This window comes from Dermacentor andersoni, chromosome 1 (genome assembly GCF_023375885.2).
Source record: "Dermacentor andersoni chromosome 1, qqDerAnde1_hic_scaffold, whole genome shotgun sequence".
NCBI lineage: Eukaryota > Metazoa > Arthropoda > Arachnida > Ixodida > Ixodidae > Dermacentor > Dermacentor andersoni.
The window spans coordinates 265,743,378-265,769,245 of NC_092814.1; the positions used below are offsets into that span (position 1 = coordinate 265,743,378).

General features: G+C 45.4%; 1 protein-coding gene across 1 annotated transcript in view; it reads left to right on the plus strand.

Moving 5' to 3' along the window:
• The window catches only part of tkv (serine/threonine receptor kinase thickveins), a 65,614-nt gene that overhangs the window by 27,717 nt on the left and 12,029 nt on the right, over positions 1-25,868 (plus strand). Inside the window, exons 7-10 of the mRNA XM_050196340.3 lie at positions 613-804; positions 3,503-3,608; positions 12,753-12,928; positions 23,850-23,983. Of these exons, the coding sequence (XP_050052297.1) occupies positions 613-804; positions 3,503-3,608; positions 12,753-12,928; positions 23,850-23,983 (608 nt within the window). The remainder of the gene's footprint in view (positions 1-612; positions 805-3,502; positions 3,609-12,752; positions 12,929-23,849; positions 23,984-25,868) is intronic.

Here is a 25,868-nt window from a genome sequence, read left to right on the forward strand (position 1 = left end):
ATATTGTTAGGCAGATCATTAATGTACACAAGGAATAACAAGGGTCCGAGTACCGGTCCTTGTGGTGCCCCTGACGTAACTGGCATCGAAGATGATTGAAGACTGTTAACGTGGACAAACTGCGAGCGATTAGATAAAAAACAACGAATCCATGCTAGAACATTCGGGTCGATATGAAGATGAGCAAGCTTATACAACAGCAGACTATGGGACACTTTATCAAAAGCCCTGCAAAAATCTAAGAAGATGATGTTCAGGGTGCAATCATTACATGGGAAAGAAAAAAAATCGAATTTTGACGACAAAATTCAGGGGTGCGATCATTACGCAAGTGCGATCATTATGCAAGTAAATACGGTACATCGTTATATTGAGGTTCTAAATACATGGTGTTCTATGGACAAAAGGTTATGGAAAGTTAAATGCTTCGTTATATCGAGGTTTAACTGTATAACCTTTCTTCGCTTTGGCAACTTGAAAAACACTTTGCTTGTCTGACACATTGTAAATGATTCATTTTAATGCTGCCATGGTATGTGTTGCGGTGCTGAAATAGTTACACTAGCATGAGGTCATGACTCTTGGCTCTGAAGCATGTGATATTGTCTGCAGGCTTCATTGCTTCTGACATCAGAGGCACAGGCTCGTGGACACAAATGTTGCTCATCACAAACTACCATGAGCGTGGCTCTCTGCATGATTACCTGTCCAGTCACGCCTTAGACCCTGAGGATGCTGTGCGACTGGCTCACTCAGCTGCTTGCGGCCTGGCCCATCTGCACATTGAGATCATTGGCAAACAAGGTAGGAGATAGCATGGGGCCACAGTGTCCAACCTCTAAAGCCAGCAATAAAGCCTTGTCTTTATTGTTCTGTTCAGACTTAGCTTCACGAATAGTGGAGCATTGCAGGACAGTGGAATTGTGCTATGTTATATGGCAATTGACTTCTGACGTAGTTCATATGCATGGTATGCCTGAAAGGAAAAGGCAAACTAGGCAGGGTCTGAGCGTTGTATACGGACTAGCACAGTGCTGGTGATGAACCATTTATTTTACAGGTGCACAAATATTCAAACACTTGTTATTTTTGTTGCAAGGCCATATAGGGTGAAAGTAAACAAGACAGCAACACTCGAGTACAACTGTTGTTTCATTTACTGTGTCATCTTGCTTATCGTTTACTGTGTCATCTTGTTCCGTTTCACACTTAACGCACTCGCAATAAAAATAATTAATGCCAGCTAGCACAATCTTGTACCCTTCAAACATATGATAACGAACAGAACAGCGACATGAACTAGGTCAGTTCGTTAATTTTAATATGTACTGTTCAATTCCTCGAAAATTTGGCAAAACACCTGTGATCGGTGCCCGACTGGGTGCAGCTTTTCCATGTTGCATGGCCCTGACAGAGCACACCCTTACAGGTCTGCCAGAGCAGGTGAAAACAATGAAAGGAGCAGTGCATATGGACAGAAAGTACAGTTGTTGAGCGTTAATTCATACTCAGCGAGGACCACCAAATGTCTGAATAATGGGGAGTCTAAAATACCAGGTTTTCCAGAAAATAAGTGAATTTATACCACAAGTGGCCAGAAAAGGTGTACCTTATTCTTCAATTGTTCTTTCTGGGGATACCTTCCATTTCGCATGACTATAGAGCAAGACGCATCAGTGTCTACAAGCGAAGGCATTCTTGGTACAGTGCCAAGCATGCTGTTTTATCACAGTGCCGGAAACGCTGTCACTCGCATCTGGTGCTGGTCATGCTAAATAATGTGAAAGTCATCGTCCAAGAATGCAGCCCATGTTTGTCAACTCATTGCTGTGCACATGTTCACTTGCCTTTGGCCCAGACAGTCCCTGGCTGCAATTTTCTAGCAATGCCTTTTTTAATGCTATTACTTTTCACACTTTTTTGTGCTTCGTCAGAGGTCAGAGCAGAGCTCTACCTGTGTTATCAGTGGGATCAAGCTACCGGGAAAGGGGGATGATAAGGGTAGCATAAAATGGAGCGGAATAAAGCATTGCTACAAATTTGCACGGAATAGAATTTGCATGACAACTTGCACAAATCACAAATGCAGCCCTTACGACTTAGTGGCTTGGCTTGCCCTGCGGTTTGAGCACGGTTGGTGACTACTAAATAAACTAGGTTCGCTAGTTTCGCTCTCTAGTAGAAGGCGTCGGCAACATGGCCGACAACCATGCAGGCAACGTATCAAAACCAAGATATGTTGCCATTTCTGCTTGACTTGGTGGCCAAATTACTAGCACACGGTCATGCAATTGTAGTCTGAATTATTGCACACTGTAAGACGTTTGCACTGTAAGATGTTAGAAATTTCGTTCATACTTATACATTACCATATTTGCATGATTCTGATGTGCACCTTTTTTGGACAAAAGGTGCGTTCAAATTTGCATGCGCATCACTGTTGTAACTAATGTACTCAAAATGAAAAACAAAACTGATTCTTACTTTAAAAAAAACTCCATGCAAGGTAGCTAGCCACACTGCCATCGAACGGACGTTTTTTTTTTTCTGCCTTGGTTTGCGGTCGCGATTTGGTAGTTTGCTGTATGTGTGGCGTTTGTAATGCATTAGATGGAACTGAAGATGACTTTCTGTGGTCGGTAGGCAGCGATAAGGAGGTATCGTCGAACTCCGATAGCGACTAGCCGCTAAGATTCAGCTGTATGCGTACCTGTGTACCTTTGTATGTCCCATAAAATTGTTTAAACACGATATGTGTTGACTCAGGTTTCGTTACTTGATGTGCACTGTGGAACTTCAGCACAAAGTTATCTTTTTTTAATTATTTGGCCAGTAATGTAACTGCGCATTACAATCGGGGGCGTGCTAGAATCGTCCAAATACGGTAAGTCTGTGGGGCCAGTGGCGGTGCCGCAGTGTTGTTAGAATAATCAAGCATGTTTGAATTATTATCCGAATTGTCGGTCGGCTGCCGTACAAGTTCTTTCGTGCTACAAAATGAAACACTAGGTGTGTGTTGAAAGGTTGGAACAACAAAGGTCAATCTGCGTCACAAATATGTCTGTGGAAACAAAGGTCATGTGAAGATGCGCGCACACACCATCTGGTGGCAGTGCACATTCAAATGGACGGCAGGGCAGACAAACCAGGCATTTCTTTACGTGCACACACTTCGAGTCTAGCGGAGCCCATAACCGTCAGCCCAGGTAGCGGAGAAACGTGACGCAGCACCACCAGTGACCACAGCATCTAAACCTTCAGACACCACAAAGCTTTCATGCGACATTGTGTGCATCTTAATGTCTACTTTATTTTACATTAGTTTTTTTATTCGGTTTGATATTGGATTCGAGGACAATATGTCATATTTGCACACCCTTAATATATTTTTTTTTTAAATGTTAATAACGGCTCAGGAAAATTTCTTGCTTAGCATTATTGAAGTATGTGTCAAATCTATTCAGCTCTGAAGCGGAGTTTTGCATTACCTAATGCCTTGCAGGAAAGCCAGCAATTGCTCACCGGGACATCAAGAGCAAGAATATCTTGGTGAAGAAAGATGGCACTTGTGCCATTGCAGACTTTGGCTTGGCAGTGAGATTCAGCAGGTATGTAAAACTTGACTTTTGCATTTAGTCTCTTTGTTTACAGTCAAACCCACTTATAACGATCCCAGATATAACAATCTATTGGTTGTAATGACCAAATTTCAGTGCATTTATGATTTTCCAATCCTGCCTATTGAAACTGCTTTCAAATATAACAAACATTAAAAAAAAAAAATTACTGTACTGTTACAGGGAACACTTCAAACCCAGTCATGGTAAAAAGAAAGCGCACGCGAAGTACCAAAGTATGCCCCGCTTCAGTCAAACTGCGAGGATGATACGTCCTTCGAGATGAGCGAGCGACTGTCACACGCACATTTCTGAAGTCGTGAAGAAGGTTGCTCACTTTAAAGGCATGCCTCCAGGGAGAAGCATACAGCATAAACAGCATAGTGCGGGGCATCTACTGGCACTTGTGCCGATGCTATATTGAGTGCCACAATCGCGGAACTCTCGTTTTTTCGCAATTGTCCCTGTGGCACCGCGTGCATTGTGCCTATTTCAACCATTTGGAACGGCCATCTGTGTGCGTCCAACATTTCTTGTCGTTGCTGTCGATATACATGCGGCCCGAGTCGACTCACTGCCACCACATAATGTTCCAAAGGATCATTGCTTCAGTGATGCTTCGTTTACGCGTTGCCGATTGCTGATAACGGTTTGCGGTGACATTCTACTTTTCGAACATCACATTTTTTTGCCTGAAGGGACAAAGTTAGCATAATTTTATGGCTCTTGTGTGACTGACATCCAGTCATGAGGCTTGGACCCCGATGTCGGAGAACTTCGCAGAATAGTGGCATGCCGCTGCAGCTTCCAAATGTTACGTTCTGGCCAACTAGAATGCCTCAGTCTCTAATGCAGAAAATGGTCATGTCCCTCCGGTAGTTAAGGCTAGTCCACGCTTTCTTGTTGTGCCATTTTACGTACGTAGTGGCCATGCACGTCTGGAAGAGGGCCGAGCAAGACAAGCTAAATGCCATAATAAGGAGAGGGATCAAGAGCGCGCTCGGACTACCAAACTACACACGCACCGACCGACTCCTGCAGTTGGGTATTCATATTACCCTGGAAGAGATTGCAGAAGCACAAGAAAAGGCACAGATTCTCAGGCTCTCCGGCACCAGGGCGGGCAGACGACTCCTAACTGAGATGGGCGTCCCCCCGGCCACTGTCGAAGACGCCTACCAGGGTCTCCCGAAAGAGCAGAAAGATAAGATCATCATATCGCCCGCCCCGCGCAATATGCATCCCCAGCGCAACGTAGAAAGAAGAAAGGCCAGAGCGGTGGCGCTCCTGCGCCGCGCAACAGAACTCCATGGCAGCAGCTGCTTCGTTGACGTGGCCCAGTATGGCAACAGCAACAATTTCACTGTAGTGTCAATCAGCCACAGGGGTTCGACCGTTAACGCTGCTTCGGTACGAAGCACGTCGTCGCGTGCGGCCGAGCAAGTGGCCATTGCCTTGGCCCTCCTGGACGACGGACATACCAATATCTTTAGCGACTACAGGGCAGCCATTCGCGCCTTCAGCGTTGGCGCCGTGTGTAAGGAAGCCTGTCGCATCCTTGACGGCAAAAGCATCGCCACCCACACTCTCACGTGGTTCCTCGCTCACATGGGATCCATCATGGGAGGCCCCACAAGCCTCAACGAGCTGGCCCACTCCAAGGCGCGAGGTCTCGCTTTCCGCAACCATGGAGAACTCCAACGCCGGCCCGCAGTGGTGGAGAACAGAGATCAACCGACCACATACAACGAAATTGCGCATCACTTTTATCTCGGCAGGAGAGACTTTCCCCTTCCATACAAGAAGTTAAATAGAGCGCAGGCATTGACCCTCAGATTATTGCAAACAGGCTCATATCCCAACCCGGCTTTATTCCACAATATTTATCCCGACACCTATGCCGCTAGTTCTTGCAGGCTCTGCAATGACATCGCTAGCCTAGACCATATGCTCTGGCGTTGCCCCTCGTTACGAGGCACAGAACAAATCAATGAGGACAAGTGGCTCTCCGCTATCAAGAGCCCCTCCCCACCACATTCCTTCATCCGGCTACTGATTGTGTTCACTCGTTTAACTGTAAAACGAGCCGTGTTAAAAGTCTGTACGTCGAGTCCAACGAATGGTCCTTACACCTACGCAGAACATTCTTAAGTTTTTCATACTACACTAAGGTAAAATCAGACACCGAGCATCCATGTCATTCCATCGTTAGCGACCTGTCCGGTGCAGCAGCGTCTATTGTTATATTACCACCGATATACTGGTAAAACCAGTATCGTTATAAGTGGGTGCGACTGTAAATGTAAACAGAGGACCAGTGTAATTATACTCTCTTTCCTGCTTGAGCTAAGATTTATTGAAATACTGTAAAGATATGGCCATCCTAGTGCTGTAAGGCGCATGGTCAGCTGTTTGTGTCGAAATGCAGCCGTGTTGGCATGGCCACACTGGCTGATATTATCTACCACCGTGGCTGTCATGTGATAACCTCGCTCTAGACTGGAAGCACTGTGGATGGGATCAGCGATGATTCCTGGTGGAACTGAGAGGGCAGTAGTTCCTAGTGCTTCTAGCCTGAATGAACTGGCCATTTCTTATTGTTCTTGATTGGTGGTGTGTGGCACATGGCACAGTATACCTTCAAGACCTCTTGCTGCGGGGAAATGTTTCTGCTCACCTGCTTTTGTGGCATGTGTTTTGCTAGTGATGGCATGCTCTTTTTTTACACTAGTGTGGCTGTACTTAAACCTTCGTTGCAACAAAATCACTGTTCGAATTATTGCTTTAATAGAACTGTCTTGGGTCCCAACTTGAATGCATGCATTGTAAATTACCAGAATATTCGAAGCCTGCAGGTGGTGGGCCCGGCTTAGTGCAAAGAGGACACTGGCAAACGTTCAATATTGAGGGGTACGTGCAGTGACTTGGTCCAGTGCGTCCCTTCACTCCCATTGACGCAGAGAGTGCCTCATGTGCCACTCGAAGCATTTCCTTCATTTGTATTAACAAGATGCAATGAGCCGGAATTTCGAAAGTATTGATGGGGCGAAGCTAGCCACTCTAGTGCTGATGGTACCTCAGCTTTTATGTACAACTTTGGCTAGAAAGGGCTAAGGTTCTTGTTTGCTGTAAAAGTACAGTCGAACCTCGATATATCAAACAGCGCGGTGATCGCAAAATAGTTCGATATAGCCAGAATTCGATATATAAAATCACGCAGAAAACGCGTCAGAAACTAGCGCAAATCAATCAATGAACCAATCGTTGCACAATAGATACTCACATGAAGCTTCAAACAAAGTATTTATTTAGTTCGCTGAAAGTACTGAAGCAGCGTAGCCTGCTTCATATTGGCAACCGCGTGCTTGACCACGGCGTCCTCAACATAGTCCAAACGGTCCACAAGAGACAGTCCAGTGCCTTCTATTGCGCCGCAGTAGCGGCGTACAACAGCCAAAGCAGCTACAGCCTCAGTTGCAGTCGGGAGCGGGGCAACATCAGCGCTTGCTGGATCAGCCTCGGCAGCGTCTTCGTTTGGCCGCTCAGCAGTCACTTCTGCCGCGATCTCCACGTCTGTTAACTCCGCCACTGTTTCGGTGCTGTCGTCACCGCCAACGAAGTCCGCAATGCACATGATGTGTGGCTCAGCACGGACAAAGCGCTCCAACTGGCTCCACGGCCGCCTCGATCACGCGCGCACGGCGAGGCTTGCCCCCGCCGTGCGCGCATAGGTGCGCGCGTGATCGAGGCGGCCGTGCTGGCTCCAAGCCGCCGCGTGTGTACGCCGCTACGTTCAAATGGCGCCCTCGGCGCAACCGATGTGGGCAGCTGTCGTACGCAGCAGTCTGGAACGCCGATCGCGCCGCCGCTATCTTCGAGAGTGTTGCGGGAAAGCTCGCCTCCTGTCAACAGAGCGCACTTGGTCTGGGGCGGCGGAGTTCGATATATCCATTTTACATCCGGCCCCGTTCGAAATAAAGAATTAAAAATGCATGCGATTTTCCATGTGATATAGAAATTGTTCGATATACGCAATAATTCGATATATCCGTGTTCGATATATCGAGGTTTGACTGTAGCACCACTCAGCTGTCTTGCCCTCATGCTGCCCCCCATCTACATTGAGGGGTTATGGTTTTGCTGACATGCAGCTTTAGCTTCTGTTTTATCCAGTGGCTTTTAGGGACAGGATTTCAAAGAACAGTCACATTTATAAGGACAATCCAAAAAAAAAAGGTCTCCTATATGGTTGTTGGCCACACTGTTCTGAGTGGCACTTCCTCCACTCCCAAATAAGCATGCGCATGCTTTGCTCGGATGCAGTCTTGGCTTGGCAGCCATTCAAAGTGGAGCTCCCGTTGAATGCTATCGCGAAGTGCGAAGTTCGCGCACCTATTCGAATTTTTAATGCAAGAGGCGTTAAACCGGTTAAAATTCATCGCCATTTGACGGAAGTGTATGGACAATCATGCATGTATGTCAAGAACGTTTTCGAGTGGTGTCGAAAGTTTACAGCTGGTCGTACTGAAATTCACGACAAAGAAAGGAGTGGTAGGCTGTCAATTTCATACAAGACAGTCGCAGAGGTTGAGGAAAACATGTGTGATGGTTGGAGGATCACTCTGGATGCCCTCTGCATTTTGGTTCCTGAGGTTTTCTGAAGTACCACCCACGGGATTTTAGCAGAAAAGTTGCAATATCAGTAGGTGTGTGCAAGATGGGTACCGCGTATGCTGACAGATTACAAACGGCAACGAGTTGATTCTTCCTGCGAATTTCTTCACCGCTATACTGACGAAAAGGACAACTTCTTGGACTCGATTGTGGCTGGTGACGAAACCTGGGCATTCCACTTCACACCTGAGACAAAACAACAGTCACACAAGTGGCGGCATCCCAAACACAGTCTGCCAGTAAAGTCATGACAACTGTGCTTTGGGACGGGAAGGGAGTTTGTCGACTTTCTACCTGTTGGGACAACAATAAACTCTGACAGGTACTGTGAAACACTAAAGAAACTCATTAGGGCAATTCAGAACCTGAGAAGAGGAATATTGAGCAAGGGAATAAGCATTCTCCCCGACAACGCCTGCCCACACATCGTTCATCAAACTGTCGAGCGCCTGCAAAACTTTGGTTGGAATGTCATTACCCACCCACCATACCATCCGGATTTGGCACTGAGCGACTACCACTTGTTCGCTAAGTTGTACGAACATTTGTCTGGACGGCAGTTCTGCTTTGACGATGAGGTGGAAGGTGTGGTTCAACGCTCCTAATGGTGCATCCAGACGAAGGACCGAATCCGGATGTGCAGGGCCGGACGGCGCGTCACGTGACCTCACATCAGCGATGTGCTTCGTCCGCGCCTCTTCAGTGAGCCGCGCGGACGGATAACGCCAACCCGTTTTTCACATCCACATTCTGGCGGGGTAAAGCTGCAGCTTTAACTGGCCAGGAGAAAAGTGTCTGGCAACCAGTAAACTTCTCTCCTGCTCGAGGACAGCCGCATTGCAGTAAACATCAGCAGTTTGCTGGCGCGTGGTTTCAGTGGTTCGTAGCTCCTGGTGCCGTTCACGTCTATTGAACAATGAACTTGTGCGATGACGCCGCCTTTTATTTCACATATTTCCATTCCTCCTCCGTGCGGGGTGTTCTTATAAAGTTGCTTCCCAGTTCCTCGTAAATGGCAATACATGTTTCATGTATAATGTCATTCACAGTTGAATGACCGAGCCTAAACTGTCGGCTCAGGGAATAGTGACTCTGTCCTGTAAATAAAAAAAAAAAAAAGGCATCTCAGTGAACTGTTCGCGAGCAGACTACAAAAAAAGTAGGAAGTGTACAACAAATACATCTGATATCTGGCTGTTTCAGAGCAGTAAATGAATACAGTATCAGCCAAAAGCAATCGCGCTCACTGGCGTAGTTAAGTGTAAACAGGTCAATATTAGCTCATGCATGTTTATGCAAAAAGTCGGTGCGGACAGCACGGCCGTACAAAACTTGTGTTTACTCGTGATACCCCTTCCACGCGAACCCTCTGGATCTGCATTGCATATTTCGGGAGCGATTCAGCTCGTACGCTACCACACGAGCGCGCTTCAACACACTTGTGTAGCGGCCTTCAATCAGCACCAAGCTCAGTTTTCAACCGATATACATTTACCACGGCGCTCTCCGTAATAACTTCGAAACGTGTGACACTTACCTGAAGCAAGGTACCGCAGTGTCACCTGCAGCCGTGTTTCCGCCGATATAGAACGGCGCATAACGGTATCCTCCCTTCGTATGCGGGGCCCCACGCGTGACAGCAGTTGCAGAAACTGCTCTCTGCTTACACGAAGTAGCCTCCGGTATTCGTCGAGGTCAGTCTTCAGGAGCTCTTCGTAGAGCAGGTTCTGGATCCCCAATTTTTTCCTTCCCACCCAGTCTTTCCGCCAACAATGCCGGTTTCGTGGAAGCAAATCAAAGTCCTCGTCAATCTCTGACAACAACAGCCATCGCGGCCAAACGTCGCTTTCTGCCGGCCTCCATTTTGTCGAACACTCTCACAATTCGTGGAAGAAACTCTCAGACCAGACTGCTGCTAGGCAGCGCAGAGGCTGCGGTCGAGAGTAATCCGGCTCTGTGGCGCTGTCGTCCGCTAGGGCCTCGTCCGCCGTGTGGATGCGCTTGCATCCGGACGGTCCGTGACATACTCGTCCGCGTCCGCTAAAAATCCGGATTTGGTCCTTCGTCTGGATGCACCATAAAGGACATGGCGGTGAGCAGGGATGACATAGGCATTGTAAAACTGCCACAGTGTCTACCAAAATGCATCGACAGAAATGGTGATTATGTAGAAAGATAAAGAATTCAACCTTTTTGAGTGATGTAACTATTATAGTAAATAAATGGTTGTTCCTATATCTAAAAGTATAGGCGACCCCACTTTTGTATTATCAAGTAACTGAATCTTCATTGAGTAGCACATGTTCCTTTGCCCTTACAGATGATGCTTATTTATAGAGCTCAGAATCACAGACTTTTGTCTGTGACGATAGCACAGACAGTATTATGGAAAAATGGAAGTGCCGATGAGTGTTCACGTGAATATCAGTGCTATATGCACAGGATTTCTGCTAAGTGAATAAGGCTTTGTTGCTGCTCAGCTTCAGTCCTGCAATTGCAACATATATCCTGAAGTGAATTATTACAAATTAGTGAAATTTTGTTAATTAGCTAAATGACATCGTATTGGTCATGCAAAGTAATGTCGATCACTACCTGTCATGGTGGCGTAGTGGTTATGGCATTGTGCTACTGAGCCTGAGGGCACGGCATTGACTCCCAGCCATGGCGACTGCATTTAGATGAGGTGAAATGCAAATATGCCTGTGTACTATGCATTGGGTGCATGTTAAAGAACCCCACCTGGTCAAAATTAATCCGGAGTCTCTCACTTTGGCGTGCCTCATAATCAAATTGTGGTTTTTGCATGTAAAAACCCCAGAATATTTTAAATTTATGTCCATCATGTTTTAACTCTTTCTTTAATGTGCCCATCGTTAGCCCACTAACTATGGTTTCGAATGCTATTTTTGAGACCTTCCATGCCACTCATGGATGCACTGCGCCATCTGACATAGTAGGAGAATTCAACTGTCGTTACTTGTGGAGTTTGTTTTGTTCCCGCTTGGCCAAAATTTTTGAACGGGCTCCAAAGACGTGTGCGCGTTTGTCGGAGTTGAAAGTGAAAATGGCCTCCTCCGGAAGCGGCATGTGGGCTCCGAAACATTGCGGATCTTGCGATTGCACTGTGTCTCTGGCTAATTTTATCAGGGGCTCTAGCAGTAGCAACTTGGAGGATGCTGCCTTTTCATCTGCGATGAAGACTGACGTTGACCTGGAACTTGAGCATGCACCGCTAGTTAGCACTCCTCCACCTACTGAAGCCATTCAGCACCAGGCAGCTGATATGGAGACATGCTGAAACTGCAAGGAATGTTATGACAGCAAAATGCAGCAGAATACACTAGTTTGCTGCAATACTTGCAATGTTCCCCAATGTTTCACATCGAGGAGCTGCTTTGCCGCAAGTCACACCCAACCTGTAGAGCTTCCAGTTAAATTTTTGTAGTGCGAGTAGTTTTCAAGGAAATATTTTGATTCACAATAGTGGATATTAGATGGCTAAACATTTTGTTCAAGCAGAATTTTGGTTTGAGCTAATTAGGTCATAATTAAAAAAAATTCAGGGTACAAGCTAGACGAGAGACCCATCCTATCATTGTGTTCTTTGTCCTCATCTAGTTTGCATCATTAATTTCTTTTAAAATTTTGTATACTTCAAAAAAAGTTTTACAATTTCTTTCTTTTTTTCAATTTGATTCTACAATCTTGTTTTTGGCAATTTATATTTTTATCACATAAAGCTCGTTAATAAAGGTTGTACGCCTGTAAGGCGGTTGCGTTCTGCTTTCCTTTCATGTATTACATGAAACTTTTAGTGCAATAGTTTCTTCTGGAAAAAAAAAAAAAGTCTGGTGTAATGCTCAAGAAACGGTCATTTTCCTTACAGTAGGGAAAGAGTTAAATAGTCCAGCTAATGTGACAGTATTCTGCTGTTTCTTTTAAAAATAAGGTCACATAGTATGTTTACCAGGTATTCTGTAAAACAATAGTAGTCATTTATGTGCATAATAGTACTCTGCGCACAAACCCACCGTGGAGGCTTAGTAGCTATGGTGTTCTGCTGCCAAGCACGAGGTTTGCGGGATCAAGTCCCGGCTGCAGCGGCCACATTTCGAAATGCGAAAACACCCATGTCCCGTGCATTGGGGGCATGTTAAAGATCCCCTGGTGGTCAAGATTAATCTGGAGTCCTCCCCTATGGCGTGTCTCATAATCAAATCGTGCTTTTGGCACATAAAACCCCAGAATTCTTATCTTCTTTGCACACAAATGTTAATCTTTACATACAGTTTAGAAATGTAGAAAAAGCTGCACAATATATGAAAACCAGCCCACATAGCTAATTGGAAAAATGCACTAGATGTCCTTTGGTGAAGCTAACATGATGCGATTAGTTTGGATTTTAAATCGCCATGGTGATGGCGGCAGAAAATGTATCACTGACTGTTTTCTGTGCAGCGAGGCCAATGAGTTGGACATTGCTGTGAACCCCCGTGTAGGCACAAAGCGCTACATGGCACCGGAGGTGCTTGATGAGACTCTTGTCCCGAATCGTTTCGATTCCTACCGCATGGCAGACATGTATTCCTTTGGCCTGGTGCTCTGGGAGATTGCTCTGCGCTGCGTTGTGGATGGTAAGTTGAACCTCGAGCTATTCCTTCCACTCACATCAGCACAATATTAAACAGTCTGCTGACTGAACTCATTAAATTTTGTTGCCCCCTTGTTTAGATAAAGACAAATGTTTATTCCTTTCTGTTGTTAACATTAATATCAGTGCTACTTCGCAGCAGCAAATCTCACTGCTATAGACTTTCTCATGGGGTGATGAGGACACGCCACTCTGGACTATTTGTACATAGGTACAAAGTGCACATAGTGCTGGTCTCTCCCCTGTGCTTTTGTGCAAGTGCTCTGCATGCTTACAACAGTTCAGTCGGCATTCTGGTGACACCCAGGGAGCTGTCTGAGAGGTTCTTAGTACTGCGTACCTCCTTATTCAACATGTACAACTTGTGCATGTGACAACTTGGGTATCTTGTGGTTTGAACATTAGTGCAACCTCTACCATAGTTCCTCAGGGGCTAATTTAATTTATTTGTTAGAAACACTATGATCCTGTTTTGTTTGGCAAATTTATGCATTTAATTCAAACAGACTTCTTCAGCCTGTGTCTTGTTTGCAGTAAGATATGAATTAAGAGAACCCCATTGATATGTTTTTCAATTGGAAAAAAAAAATCCACATTGTTAAAACGGATCCATATGCAGCATACTTTCTGATATAACAGACAATTCTTATTTGGTTTGTCCTGCCTATATTATTTCTTCAACAGATTCTGCTTTTAATGGAACCGGCTGTAACAGATTATTGGCTACAATCTACAAAATTTTGGGCAAATTTTGTCTAGATGATGCATATACAGTGAACCTTGCTGCCGCGATGTGTGTTTATAGCAGTGCAATTGATGAAACTTGTTTCGGCCACTTGTGGAAAGTGCGAAAATACACATTTTCTTAATGGACAAACACATAAGCGCCTCACTGTCATCTACCGCGTCAGTTTGGTGCAAAGCAGGTGCTAATGGTACCATTAGTCCTAACCACTTTCGCTTCAAAGCCGTAGTGTAGTGCAGTTGAAAAAAAAAAAAAAAAAAAACGCCAACAATCATAAAATGCATCGTATGGAGAATACTTTATTTCTTATCACATTAGTATGCACGAAAAAAGAAAATAGGCTGCTATTCATGCTGTCCAGGCTACGAAGTGTGTGATGCGGTCAAGCCTTGCATTCAGTGCAGCAGCAGCTATACACGGGCTTCAAGTTGTACTTGCTTTTTCATGCAGCTCTCTTTTGTGTTAGAGGTTTGACAGTGATTGTCGCTTGTCACCAAAAATTATAATTAATTTCGAGAGTTTATTCTATCAACAATTGTTCTATGTGAAATACAAATTGTAGTTGTAGCCGATGTTTGTGTCATTGACGATGACAATGTGCTTGGGCCATCAGTCGGCTGATAACGTGGCGACCTGGCCACAGCCACATAAATATCTCTTGAACCCATCTTTTTGCCGGCACGAAAATTGTGTCATTGTGCAGAGAAACTGCCATTTATTGGCAGCCAACATCTCAGAAATGGTGTACACCTATGTGCCATGCTCCTAGTGCTTACTGTGTAAGTACGTTTATTTTACTTTAAATTTTAATTGTTTTGAGATCACCTTATGCTTAATAAACCAACACTAGACAGTAGTAGTATTTTTTATTTCTTAAGGAAGTAATCCAGCGCTGCTTTTTTAGAAAAGGACACAGAAAAAATGATGGGACGGACGTTACTTCGACTAGCCAAAAATGGCCAAACGATGCAAAAGTAATGCATCACCAACTAGCCCCAAAGCGTGTTTTGTTAGACAGTAGTATATGTGAAGTTCCTCTATTTCACAATTTACTTCAGCCTTAATTTTAAATATAACGAATCTTTATCACTGTGCTGTTACGACCCATTCTGACCAGTCTCAACTGTAGCTGGGAGGATGTAACATTGATGAAACCACCAAAATAATGGAAGGCAGAGGGGTTTTAACTTGAAACTGTTAATTCCTCGAGCTTGCCTTTAAAGATGCAAAAAGAAGAAAAAAAATGGCGCGCCTACTGTTTCTGTTTTGTATGCAGTAAAAGATAAGCAGGGTAAAATCATCAGCAATCTCGAAAATATAGTAAAAGCAGCGGAAGAATTCTATACTGACCTGTACAGTATCCAGAGGAGTCAGGATACCTCAATTACAAACAGTAATGAACAGGATACAGAAACTCCTCCTATAACCAGCGATGAGGTAAGAAGGCCCCTGCAAGACATGAAACAAGGAAGAGCGGCAGGAGAAGATGGAATAGCAGTCGATTTAATCAAAGATGGGGGAGACATAATGCTTGGAAAATTGGCGGCCCTTTATACGAACTGTCTATCGACATCAATTAAGGGTCCCAGAGAACTGGAAGAATGCCAACATTATACTAATCCACAAAAAGGGAGACGTTAAAGAATTGAAAAATTATAGGCCGATTAGCTCATTCCCAGTATTATATATAATATTTACCAAAATAATCTCCAATAGCATAAGGGCAACACTGGACTTAAGTCAACCAAGGGAACAGGCTGGCTTCAGGAAGGGATATTCTACAATGGATCGCATCCATGTTCATCAATCAGGTTATCGAGAAATCCGCAGAGTACAATAAGCCTCTCTATATGGCTTTCATAGATTGCGAAAAGGCATTTGATTCGGTAGAGATACCAGCAGTCATAGAGGCATTACATAATCAAGGAGTACAGAACGGTTATGTAAATACCTTGAAAAATATCTACAGAGGTTCTACAGCTACCTTAATTCTACATAAGAAAAGCAGAAAGATGCCTATAAAGAAAGGGTTCAGGCAGGGAGACACAATCTCTCCAATGCTATTCACTGCGTGCTTAGAAGTATTCAAGCTATTAAACTGGGAAGGCTTAGGAGTAAAGATCGACGGTGAATATCTCGGCAAGCTTCGGTTTGCCGATGACATTGTTTTATTCAGCAACAATGCAGATGAGTTACAACAAATGATTGACGACCTTAACAGAGAGAGTGTAAGAGTGGGGTTGAAGATTAATATGCAGAAGACAAAGATAATGATAAATAGCTGGGCAAAAGAACAAGAGTTCAAGATCGCCAGTCGGCCTCTAGAGTCTGTGAAGGAGTATGTTTACCTAGGCCAATTAATCACAGGGAACCCTGATCATGAGAAGGAAATTCACAGAAGAATAAAGATGGGTTGGATTGCATACGGCAGACATTGCCAGCTCCTGACTGGAAGCTTACCATTATCATTCAAAAGGAAAGTGTACAATCAGTGCATTTTACCAGTGCTGACATATGGAGCAGAGACTTGGAGACTGACAAAGAAGCTTGAGAACAAGTTAAGGACCACGCAAAGAGCGATGGAACACAAGATTGCTAGGCATAATGTTAAGAGACAGAAAGAGCGGTTTGGATCAGAGAGCAAACGGGTATAGATGATATCCTAATTGACATCAAGAGGAAAAAATGGAGCTGGGCAGGTCATGTAATGTGCAGGTTAGATAACCGTTGGACCATTAGTGTTACAGAATGGGTACCAAGAGAAGGAAAACGCAATCAAGGACGACAAAAGACTAGGTGGAGCGATGAAATTAGGAAATTTGCAGGTGCTAGTTGTTATCGGTTGGTGCAAGACAGGGGTAATTGGAGATCGCAGGGAGAGGCCTTCGTCCTGCAGTGGACATAAAACAGGCTGATGATGATGATGATGACTGTTTCTTTTCGTAGTCTGTCAGCTCATTGCCTCCAAGATCAAGCACCACTTGATCTCTGAGGCCATGCTCAGCTCCAAATTTATCTTAAACACTTGAAGGGACTCTACCGGCAAATATGATGTCAAAGTGAACTGTTAAAAGACCATTCCAGAAACCTTGCAGTAAATGTTTTGTGCGAATGAAATGCTTAGTTTAAAGGGACTGACAACCAATGTTTAAAGGCCCAGTTTTTTATAGTGCAACGAAACGCTCATCCTCTGTAGTGTTTATACCTTCACTGGTTACTTTCCAAAGTACGTAGAAATTTTGTAAGCAGAATTTTTCAATCTGAGCAATCTCTAAAAAATTATGAGTGCAGATGCGAGCAACACTGAGACATGAGGGTAACGCCTATAGCCCACCTTGCAAATTGAGAAAGCAGAACGGTGGGTGGCTTTCGCAGGCTTGAGTGAAGCTTTTAGGTCTATTCGATTCAGCCAAGTTTCTCTGCACCCTCTGCACCTATTCACGGTGCGCTGCACCTAGGCCTTTGATTCCCCAAGGTGCAGTGGTGCACCCTGCACCCCCGTGCACGATTGAAATAGGTGCAAGGCAAGGTGCCGCCGCGGTGCAGTGCACCCTTGACCCTTGCAGCGAGTGGGTGCAGCCCGGCACACCATAACGGGCACCCCCTGCACCTTTTTGTTTGTGGTGCCGTGCACTTTTTCTAAATCTAACAAACCTTTTGTTAACCATCCACATTTTGATTTTTCAGCCGGTCCGAAAATAAAATGCTACAGTGCAGCCCGCTTGTAACGATACCACATATAATGATACAGTTGAACATCACAATAATGAAATCAGCGGGGAACGCAAAAAATTAGCTTTCGCAAGAGACAGCAAAGATAGGTAATGCAAAGCAGAACAACACTTTACTGTCAAAATTCGGTTAGCCTACTTTGGCAAGCTTTGCTCAAGAATATAGAACCACATTGCCAATAGTACAAAGCATGCCATCATGCGTCGATCAGCAATGGCAGCACTGCTGTGGAGCAGTATTCTCAGTCAACTGCTTTTGGAGACACGATCTCTTTTGCGAGATTTTGCATAACTTGGCACCGCACACAGAGCAGCAGCACATGCAGCAGCATTTCTCCAGTACACGCTGTCGCCCGTAGGTGCTGATGGATTCGGTGCTGAGCGCAAAAGTGATCGTATCTTGTGTACTTGAAGGCAATCGATTGAGATTATGGCCCCTTCGCACAAATGTACGTCCGGCACAGTATCCGCACGCGATGCCTTTTGGGTGGCACCAAAACCAGCGTTCTTGAAGCAAGGGATGCATATTCCCAGACGATCGCTCAATCATGGCTCGATGCATGGCACTCCATGCTGTGACCACCATTTCAAGCGCCATGAGCAATTCCATGTCGGTGGGACATGGATTTCCTTGTTTTTACTGCATTTTTCTCACCGAGGCGCACATTACATAGTGCATTCCCGCGATTGGCGATCTTTGTTCAAAACGCGCTTTCAGCTTGCATTCAGTTTTGCCTCACGCGATTGGCTTAGGCCGCGCCGAGTCATCAGTCGCGGGGAACGCAAACTGAATGCGCATTTCAAACAATGATCTACAATCTTGCTTAGTAGGCGTGCAAAGACCGTTGTCACATGTCGGTAGCAACATGCGTGCCGCCTCAAACGGGCGATCAACAAACAAGATGGTGGCACCCACGCAAGTGCAATGTGATGGTATTTGACACAATTTTAGTGCAAAGCAGATGCATTTGAGCACATTTTGAGCCTGCTAGCCCTACGCGAGTAGGCAATATGCGAGGTTACATTCTGGCTAATTTCGTTGATGCGGGATTGTAGTACAGTGACATTTCATTGCCAAGAGGTACGAAATGCATTGAATCCTATGGGCATTCGCCGGGGATACGGAACAATGCGAAAATTTCGTTGGTGCGGGATTTCGTTATTGCATGTTTCGACTGTATATTGGGCATAACGATGAGTCGACTTAAAGAGTACCAACATATACATTAGGGCTATGAGAAAGAAACCCACATATAACGATATTCACTGCATATTGGATATAACAATCAAAATTTTGCCTTCTGGATGGCACTTTACATGTAGAATAATCGTGACATTTGCTTTCCTAAGTTCTCTTTAAACGAACAATGCCGGGACAAGGTGAAAAGTTTGCCTACGTGAGTTTGTATCTGCCGCCATTACTGGGTAGCGCGTCCTGCCCGCGCGCCGATTGCAAAAGCCATGGAGAGCATCGTAAGTTGGTGCTGCGTGCCATAAGATGGCGCCAGCTGCTGCGCGTCCGTACGTGTCGGCATTGCCTGTGATCTTGCCCCTCTACACTACGGAGCTATGCTCCACACGCGAAGAGAGAGAGGAGGGAAAAAAACTAAAAAACAAAAACAAAAAACAAAGCAGCACCTGCTCTTTCTACACGCTCTCAGCGAGTGCGGAAGCAGGCCCGAAGCAGCGGACAGCCCTCTTAGTAAAAGATGATGTTGACAAAGCACAAAGCTGTGTCGATTGAGACAAAGCTGCAAATTTTGCAAGACTCAAAGAAGCACAAGTGCGTGCAGGAGCGCTGTGATCATGACAGCTGCAACCAGGGGCCATGCACTGTAAACGAAAATAACTCTCAGGTGGGAGGGAGTATGATGCTTGTCCTCTAGTGACCCCCCGGTTGGTTTATTATACTCTGTATGATCAGAGTAGAAGTTTTACTCTGTGCGAGTGGAATTTTTGCGTGGAGCCTTGGGAGTTTTTGTTGTCTTTTTATTTTTTACTTCGTGCTGGACGAAGTTTTTGCATGGAGCCTTTGGAGTTCTTTTTCTGTCTTTTTTATTTTTTACTTCACACTGGACGGAGTTTTTTCGAGGAGCAGTGGGAATATAAAAAGTGGTATCGCGTGAGTGTGTAAAGATTTTTATATGTAAAGGTTGCTGGCCAAATTTCAAAATATACACACTAGACCATGCCAAATTCAACGACACGAGTCAATGAAAGCACATAAACCATGCCATACACAAACATTTGAGAAACGCCCAATGCAGAACTTTGATACTTCCAATGTACTTGCGACACACACATCAAGAAGCAACGCTGCCAGCATATATAGCCACGATACTGTGTGCCTCGAAACTGTCTAGCGAGCAGTTGTGCTGTTTTCAGAATTACAACTGAGATGCTCGCTCATATGAGATCTGCCCATCTGAAATTAACAGAAGACCTTAATCAGCACAAACCTGTTACAGTAAAAGCTCGTTAATTCACTACTCGTTAATTCGAAATTTCGGATAATTCGAATTAGTTGCCGCGGTCCGTCCCACCATGTATTGAAAGCAATATGTAACACATCCCGCTAATTCACACTGAAATCCGCACCGCCACCGATAATTCGAACTCCGCATCATCGTGGATGGGGTGAGTGCTAGTGCGCGGGAGCACGCTGGCGTCGCCGCGCGGGTCGCGCAGCTTTTGCTTTTTCGATCAGCGGCAAGGACGATAACACCCTCGCCGTGCGCCATGTTCTTTGCGTACAAGCGTGCGAGGGTGAGCCGGTGAACGCGGCTCAATCCAGCACATCCTAGCTCAATCTCGCGTGCGCGAGAGGGGAAGGTGGGGAGGAGCGCGCCCTCTCTTGTCGTGCGCGAGGCAGAGGGGTGAGGCGAGGGAGGGACCGGGGGACGACCTTCGGCGGCTGAGGCGGCTGCTGCTTACGGCGTGGCCGCGCGGCCATGCGGTCGCCGCATCTTGAAAGCGATCTGCGACGTGGGCAAAGTAGTGCGCGTATTGCCGGTAGCTTCATATGCGATGTGCTTTCTGCGTTTCGTTCGCATTAAAGCGAGGGCTGTACGAACGTCAATTTGCTCGCTGCTACTGCTGCGTGCCCTCACTCCAGCGTTTTTCAGCGAGTTTCCGCGGTCATCGAGCGAGATGCGTTCATGCTCACCTGTGCGCACGTGATACAGTGCTTGTTAATTTAGTTAGTAAGCGCATGCTTACAAGTTTATACGGCCGATAAAACTATTATCCTTACTTCGTATAGCTATCTACTAATTTTCAATCGCAATCGATGGTTCGCTTTTCACGCAAGACTGCGACATTTTTTTTCTCCGCCCCAGTCAGCGCGACGAACACGCGGATGGAGCAAGAGCCATATCGACGTCGGGCGCGCTGGCTGCGTTCGGTTACGTTGGCTGCGCCAGTGCTTCGAAGTAGAGACGTTGTTCACGCCAACGTGACGTAGCGTGTGCGCGCGTGCTCACGCCACGTCAGACTATATACGCGCCTTAACCGAGCGATTTTTTTCTCTGACTTTCATTAGTTCGAATTTTGTATAATTCGAATTTTCATAGCATCCCCGCGGAATTCGAATTAGCGAGCTTTTACTGTAATTTCGAATAATGAGAAAACAAAGTTAATGGCATAATTTTTCAAAATTAACATGCCATTCTGTGAGTACTAAAGCAGCTTCGCACACTGCCGGCGTTCATGGCCAAAAATTAATGCAGTAGTTACATAAGCAAGAAAAATTTAAGTGTGTGTGCTTCATGGCAAAATTCACTTTGTGCGGTCCCGCAGCAGCCCACGTAACACTGAAAAGTGCGTAGTCATACATTTGTTTTACTGCACTTCTTGCTCAGCATCCAGGCGACATCTCTCGGTTGTGAAACAGAGCTACATCGCTGATCTGTCGAACAAATCCTCACACTCAGAGCCAGCAGGTATAGTAATAAATCAGTGTCTGGGATAGAGCATACCGTTAATGCAATATTGGAAGCAACGACGTGATCAAAACAAAACTACGTGATAACAATTCGATTCGCATCGCTCAGTAAGAATCTTTATTTACAGTATGTACCGTAAAAACCTGCGTATAATGCAAGGTTTTTTTTTCTATTATTAGCGTCCCAAATTTTCCCCTCGTACTATGTGCAGATCCGAACAAAAATTTCAGTCAGAAATTTGGGCTAGAAGTTTTGGTTTCGTTATTGCTGCGTGGCTATGGCTTGACATCGTTATTGTTGCGTGGCTACGGCTTGGCTTCCTTATTGCTCTGTAGCTACAGCTTGGTTTCGTTATTGCTGCGTTACTACAGCATCATTTCGTTATTGTTGATGCACACCTTGGCAGCACACGTGCAAACCACGCTTCATGAAGCGCATCTTTTTTATTCCGCATTCAAGGACCAAGATGTCTGGACTACGAAAACAGTACTCGGCTGCTTTCAAAAGAAAGGTTATTTTAGCCACACAGAACATCGGCAAAAGTGCAGCCGGGAGGCAGTTTGGCGTCAACGAGGGAAGCTTTCACGGATGGTGCCGACAGAAGGAAGCCCTTTTCGCATGCAGCAGAATGCGAAGAAGCTTTCACGGCCCGAAGAGTGGGACATTCCCGAAAATCAAACTCACCCTGACGGAGTTCGTACGCCAACAGCGAGCCGCACATCTAGCTGTGAACGCGGAGCTTATGCAGGCAAAAGCTAAGGAGCTTGCAAGAGAAAAAGGGCTACCGAGCTCCGCCTTCAGAGCGAGCAAGCACTGGATTTATCGCTACGTGTGCCGTACTGGATTTTCCTTACGCCGCCTAACTTCCATTTCGCAAAAGCTGCCTGAATCGTTCGAAGGGCTGCTTGTGGCTTTCCAACGCCACATTATTTCACTGCTCAAGTCCAAGAACTTCCAGCCAGGGCAAATCCGCAATGCTGACCAAACGCTGGTTTATCTGGACATGCCATCGCCCCTCACCGTGCACGAAAAAGGTTCTAAACAAGTTTATGTCCGGTCCACAGGCAACGAGAAAATGCGAGTTACCATCATGTTGTCGTGCATGGCAGATGGATGCAAGCTCCCGCCCCATGTAGTCTTCAAGCGCAAGACAGTGCCGAAAGGTGACGAGCTGCCAAAAAATGTGGTTGTGAGATGCCATGAGAAAGGCTGGATGAACGAAAATATTGTGCTTGACTGTATTTACCGCTGTTGGAATGCATTTTTATTGGCAATGACAGTGTATTACAACTAGATTTGGTACCCTCTGGTTAAAACGTTGGCCTCGTAGCACATTTGAGATTTTTTTTTTTACAGGCATACTAATGTATTTATTCAGAAAACAATGAAAATTTGTCACTACTTTTTCATGCGATGTTGCGCCCATGTATATAATTCCACAGCAAGACACAACAGTGCGACTGGGTCCGTCAGTCGCGTCACTGCCATTTGAATAGTGCGTGGATGTGGCACAATGAGCTTTGCGGACAGCAAAACAGATGCATCACTGCACAATACCGAAACTATCAAAACATGAGCGTGCGAGCAGCACGAGGTCGCGTGAAAAATAAGCCTATTGACCATTTGCAATGTGGTTGTTAAGTTGTAATGTCAATGAGTCCTTTTTTCTATGAATGAACTGGACAAGTAGCAGCCGCATTTCTGTCCATGTTGCACTGAGAGGCGACTTGCCTTTGCAGAATATCTAGCACCGCAACCCTGCTTTGCTTTTGGACTGGAGAGTGTGGCATTGCTTCGATGCTGGCTCCTAATGAAACAGTGCTGTAGTGTTTGAAAAGGGGTAGTCCCTGCGCCTTTGCAATAAGTACTTTCCTCCGCATTGGCTGGCTGTAACATACAGAGCATGTTGAGCTTTTCTTACATAGATAACACTTTTCGCTCTCCATCCCATCTATGAAAGCACTGTGGTGCTCTAAGAAAGCATTCTACAAAAGAAGTGACTGGAAATGCGATTGCCACAGTCATACAGAGACTTAATTATTGGGATCGAGGATCACATACGGTGTAACCACCGTGATCAAAATGATGCTACCTTGCCATGAGCGGCTTGCTGCCAGCACATTTGTACAGTACATTCCATATTTTCTCTGCACCCCTGAATTTACATGAGTACCTCATATAAATTGAAAGCAAAATGAGAAATGACAGAATGGTAGAGATGACAGACGGCAGAATCACAGAGTCAATGCGGTTTCAGTTTGAGTCTGCAGAGACAGCTGCCTTAGGGAAAATGTGGTGTTGTCTAGGTACGGGATGCAACTGAACGATAAAGCTGTTCAACAAAGTGGCATCCGCATGTTTTCTAGCAACATTGGTATTTGTTTTCAGATGATGTGTATGTACGTTTGCACAAGCTCACACACTCTTGGACTTCTTGGTCCATGTTTTCTATAGGGTGTACTCATGTTTCCTGTGCGTATTTAGGTGCTGTGGAGGAATACTGCATTCCCTACCATGATGTGGTCCCCTCAGACCCAAGCTTTGAGGACATGCGTAAAGTGGTGTGTGTGGACAATGCAAGACCACAGATACCCAAGCGCTGGAGCACAGGTGGTTCGGTGAGTTCTTCTTTCACTTTTTCTGAAGGGCATATAAGTTCCACGTATTTTAGGACCCTGTAAAATACCTTGTTTATGATGGATAGAAAGCAGCCTCTTCGTGTGTACAATAAAACCTCGTTAATTTAGAAAATCAGATAATTCGGACTTGTCCTATGGTCCCTGCAGGTGTATGCATAATTTAATGCAATGAAACTCTCGTTAATTCGGATATATTTGGCCACACATCGGTTAATTCAGACAACTTGGAACTTGGCGAGCGCGGTGCGCCACAAATGTGCAACGCAAAGGAGCAGAAACTGTGTTCACCGAAATGAAGCAGCGGAGTTTGCATCGCCATAGTCATCAGTCGAAATCCCACACCAGAATGCTTCGTGCCTCTTTGTGCCTTTGAAGCCTTTATCCTTGTGTTTACCGCCACACATAGCACCCCGTTGACATGTGCCTTCATGACTGCACAGTCGCCATCTGTGATTACGTTCATAGTGGCTACGGTTTCATCCGCAGCGGTTGCGGCAGTAGTTTCGCTTTGACTTGGTGGGCGCTTTGGCTGCGTGCCTTCATGATTGCTTAGTCGCAAACCACAACTGCATCAATAGCGGCCGTAGTTTCGTCTGCAGTCTTCGCATCAAACAGTAGTTTTGTTTTGACTCAGTGCGTGCGTCGGCCGCGTGCCTTCAGAACGGCAAGGTCGCCATCCATGACCGTGTCGACAGCAGCCGAGGTCTCGTCCGCAGCAGTTGTGGCAGACAGTAGTTTTGTTTTTACTCGGGCCAAAGCTGCCGAGGTTGAAGAGCACACCTGTGTGCACTAGTGAAAAGCATCTCAGTGAAGACGAATGCCGCGGCTGCACTGTGAAGGAAGTTGCAAGGCCTTTGCAGCTGCGAGCGCTAATCAGTCACGAGATGACGAGAACTGCAGCTTCCGCCATGCTTTTGTGCAAAATAGAAACAGGATTTGCTGATTCATTCAGTAAAGAAAAGCGTGTTGACATAGTAAGCATTTCTTCATTGTTTTCTTGATACCCTCGGTAATTCGACATTCGGTTAATTCTGACATTTTTTTCCGGTCCCGCAAAATCTTAATTAACGAGGTTTTACTGTATTTGAGGTAGTATTTACTGTGGTGTCTTTTTTTTTAAAGTGGTGGTGCACATAAATGGGCGCAAATTTGTAGTTGCTGATTAGCTCATACTTTCATTGAGTACATAGTTTGTCATATCCCACCAGGTACTATACACTAATGAGGTACCACTGTGTCCAAGTCCCACCCCCACCCCCTCCCTCCCTCGAAGACTGTTGGTTACGGCAAACCACCCCTTTCACAGTTTGAACTAGAGCTCTTCATACTGTAACCATTTAAAAAAGAAACTCTGCTGTAATAATGGTGATATTGAGCTGTCATAGGCTAGAATTTGACGCAAAACATACCCATTATACATTTATATATTGTTCACATATTATTACTTTGTTTATTTGTACAGTTAAACCCGCATACGTTGGATCTGAATGTTGAATGCATGCCTTATTTACTCGTGTAAGGCTTGCACCCCCTACTTTGGAGTATGAAAATGAAAAAAAAAAAAAAATTTACTAAGCATCACACGCACAACCGTGCGCGTGGCCTACGAGATCGCAGCAGCGTGCCAATGTGATCCAGGAGGCCATGCCTGTGTGCTGGTTAATTTCCACAAGGCGCTACTACAGTAGAACCCCGCTGTTACGTTCCTCACTGCTGCGTTTTCCCGGCTGCTACGTCGTTTTCATCCGGTCCCGGCATAGCTTCCATAGGATCCAATGTATAAGGAACCCCGCTGTTACGTTGTAGCTGTGAAAACGTTCCCGCATGATACGTCGCAACTTAGCACCCCGAACCCGCCTGGGCT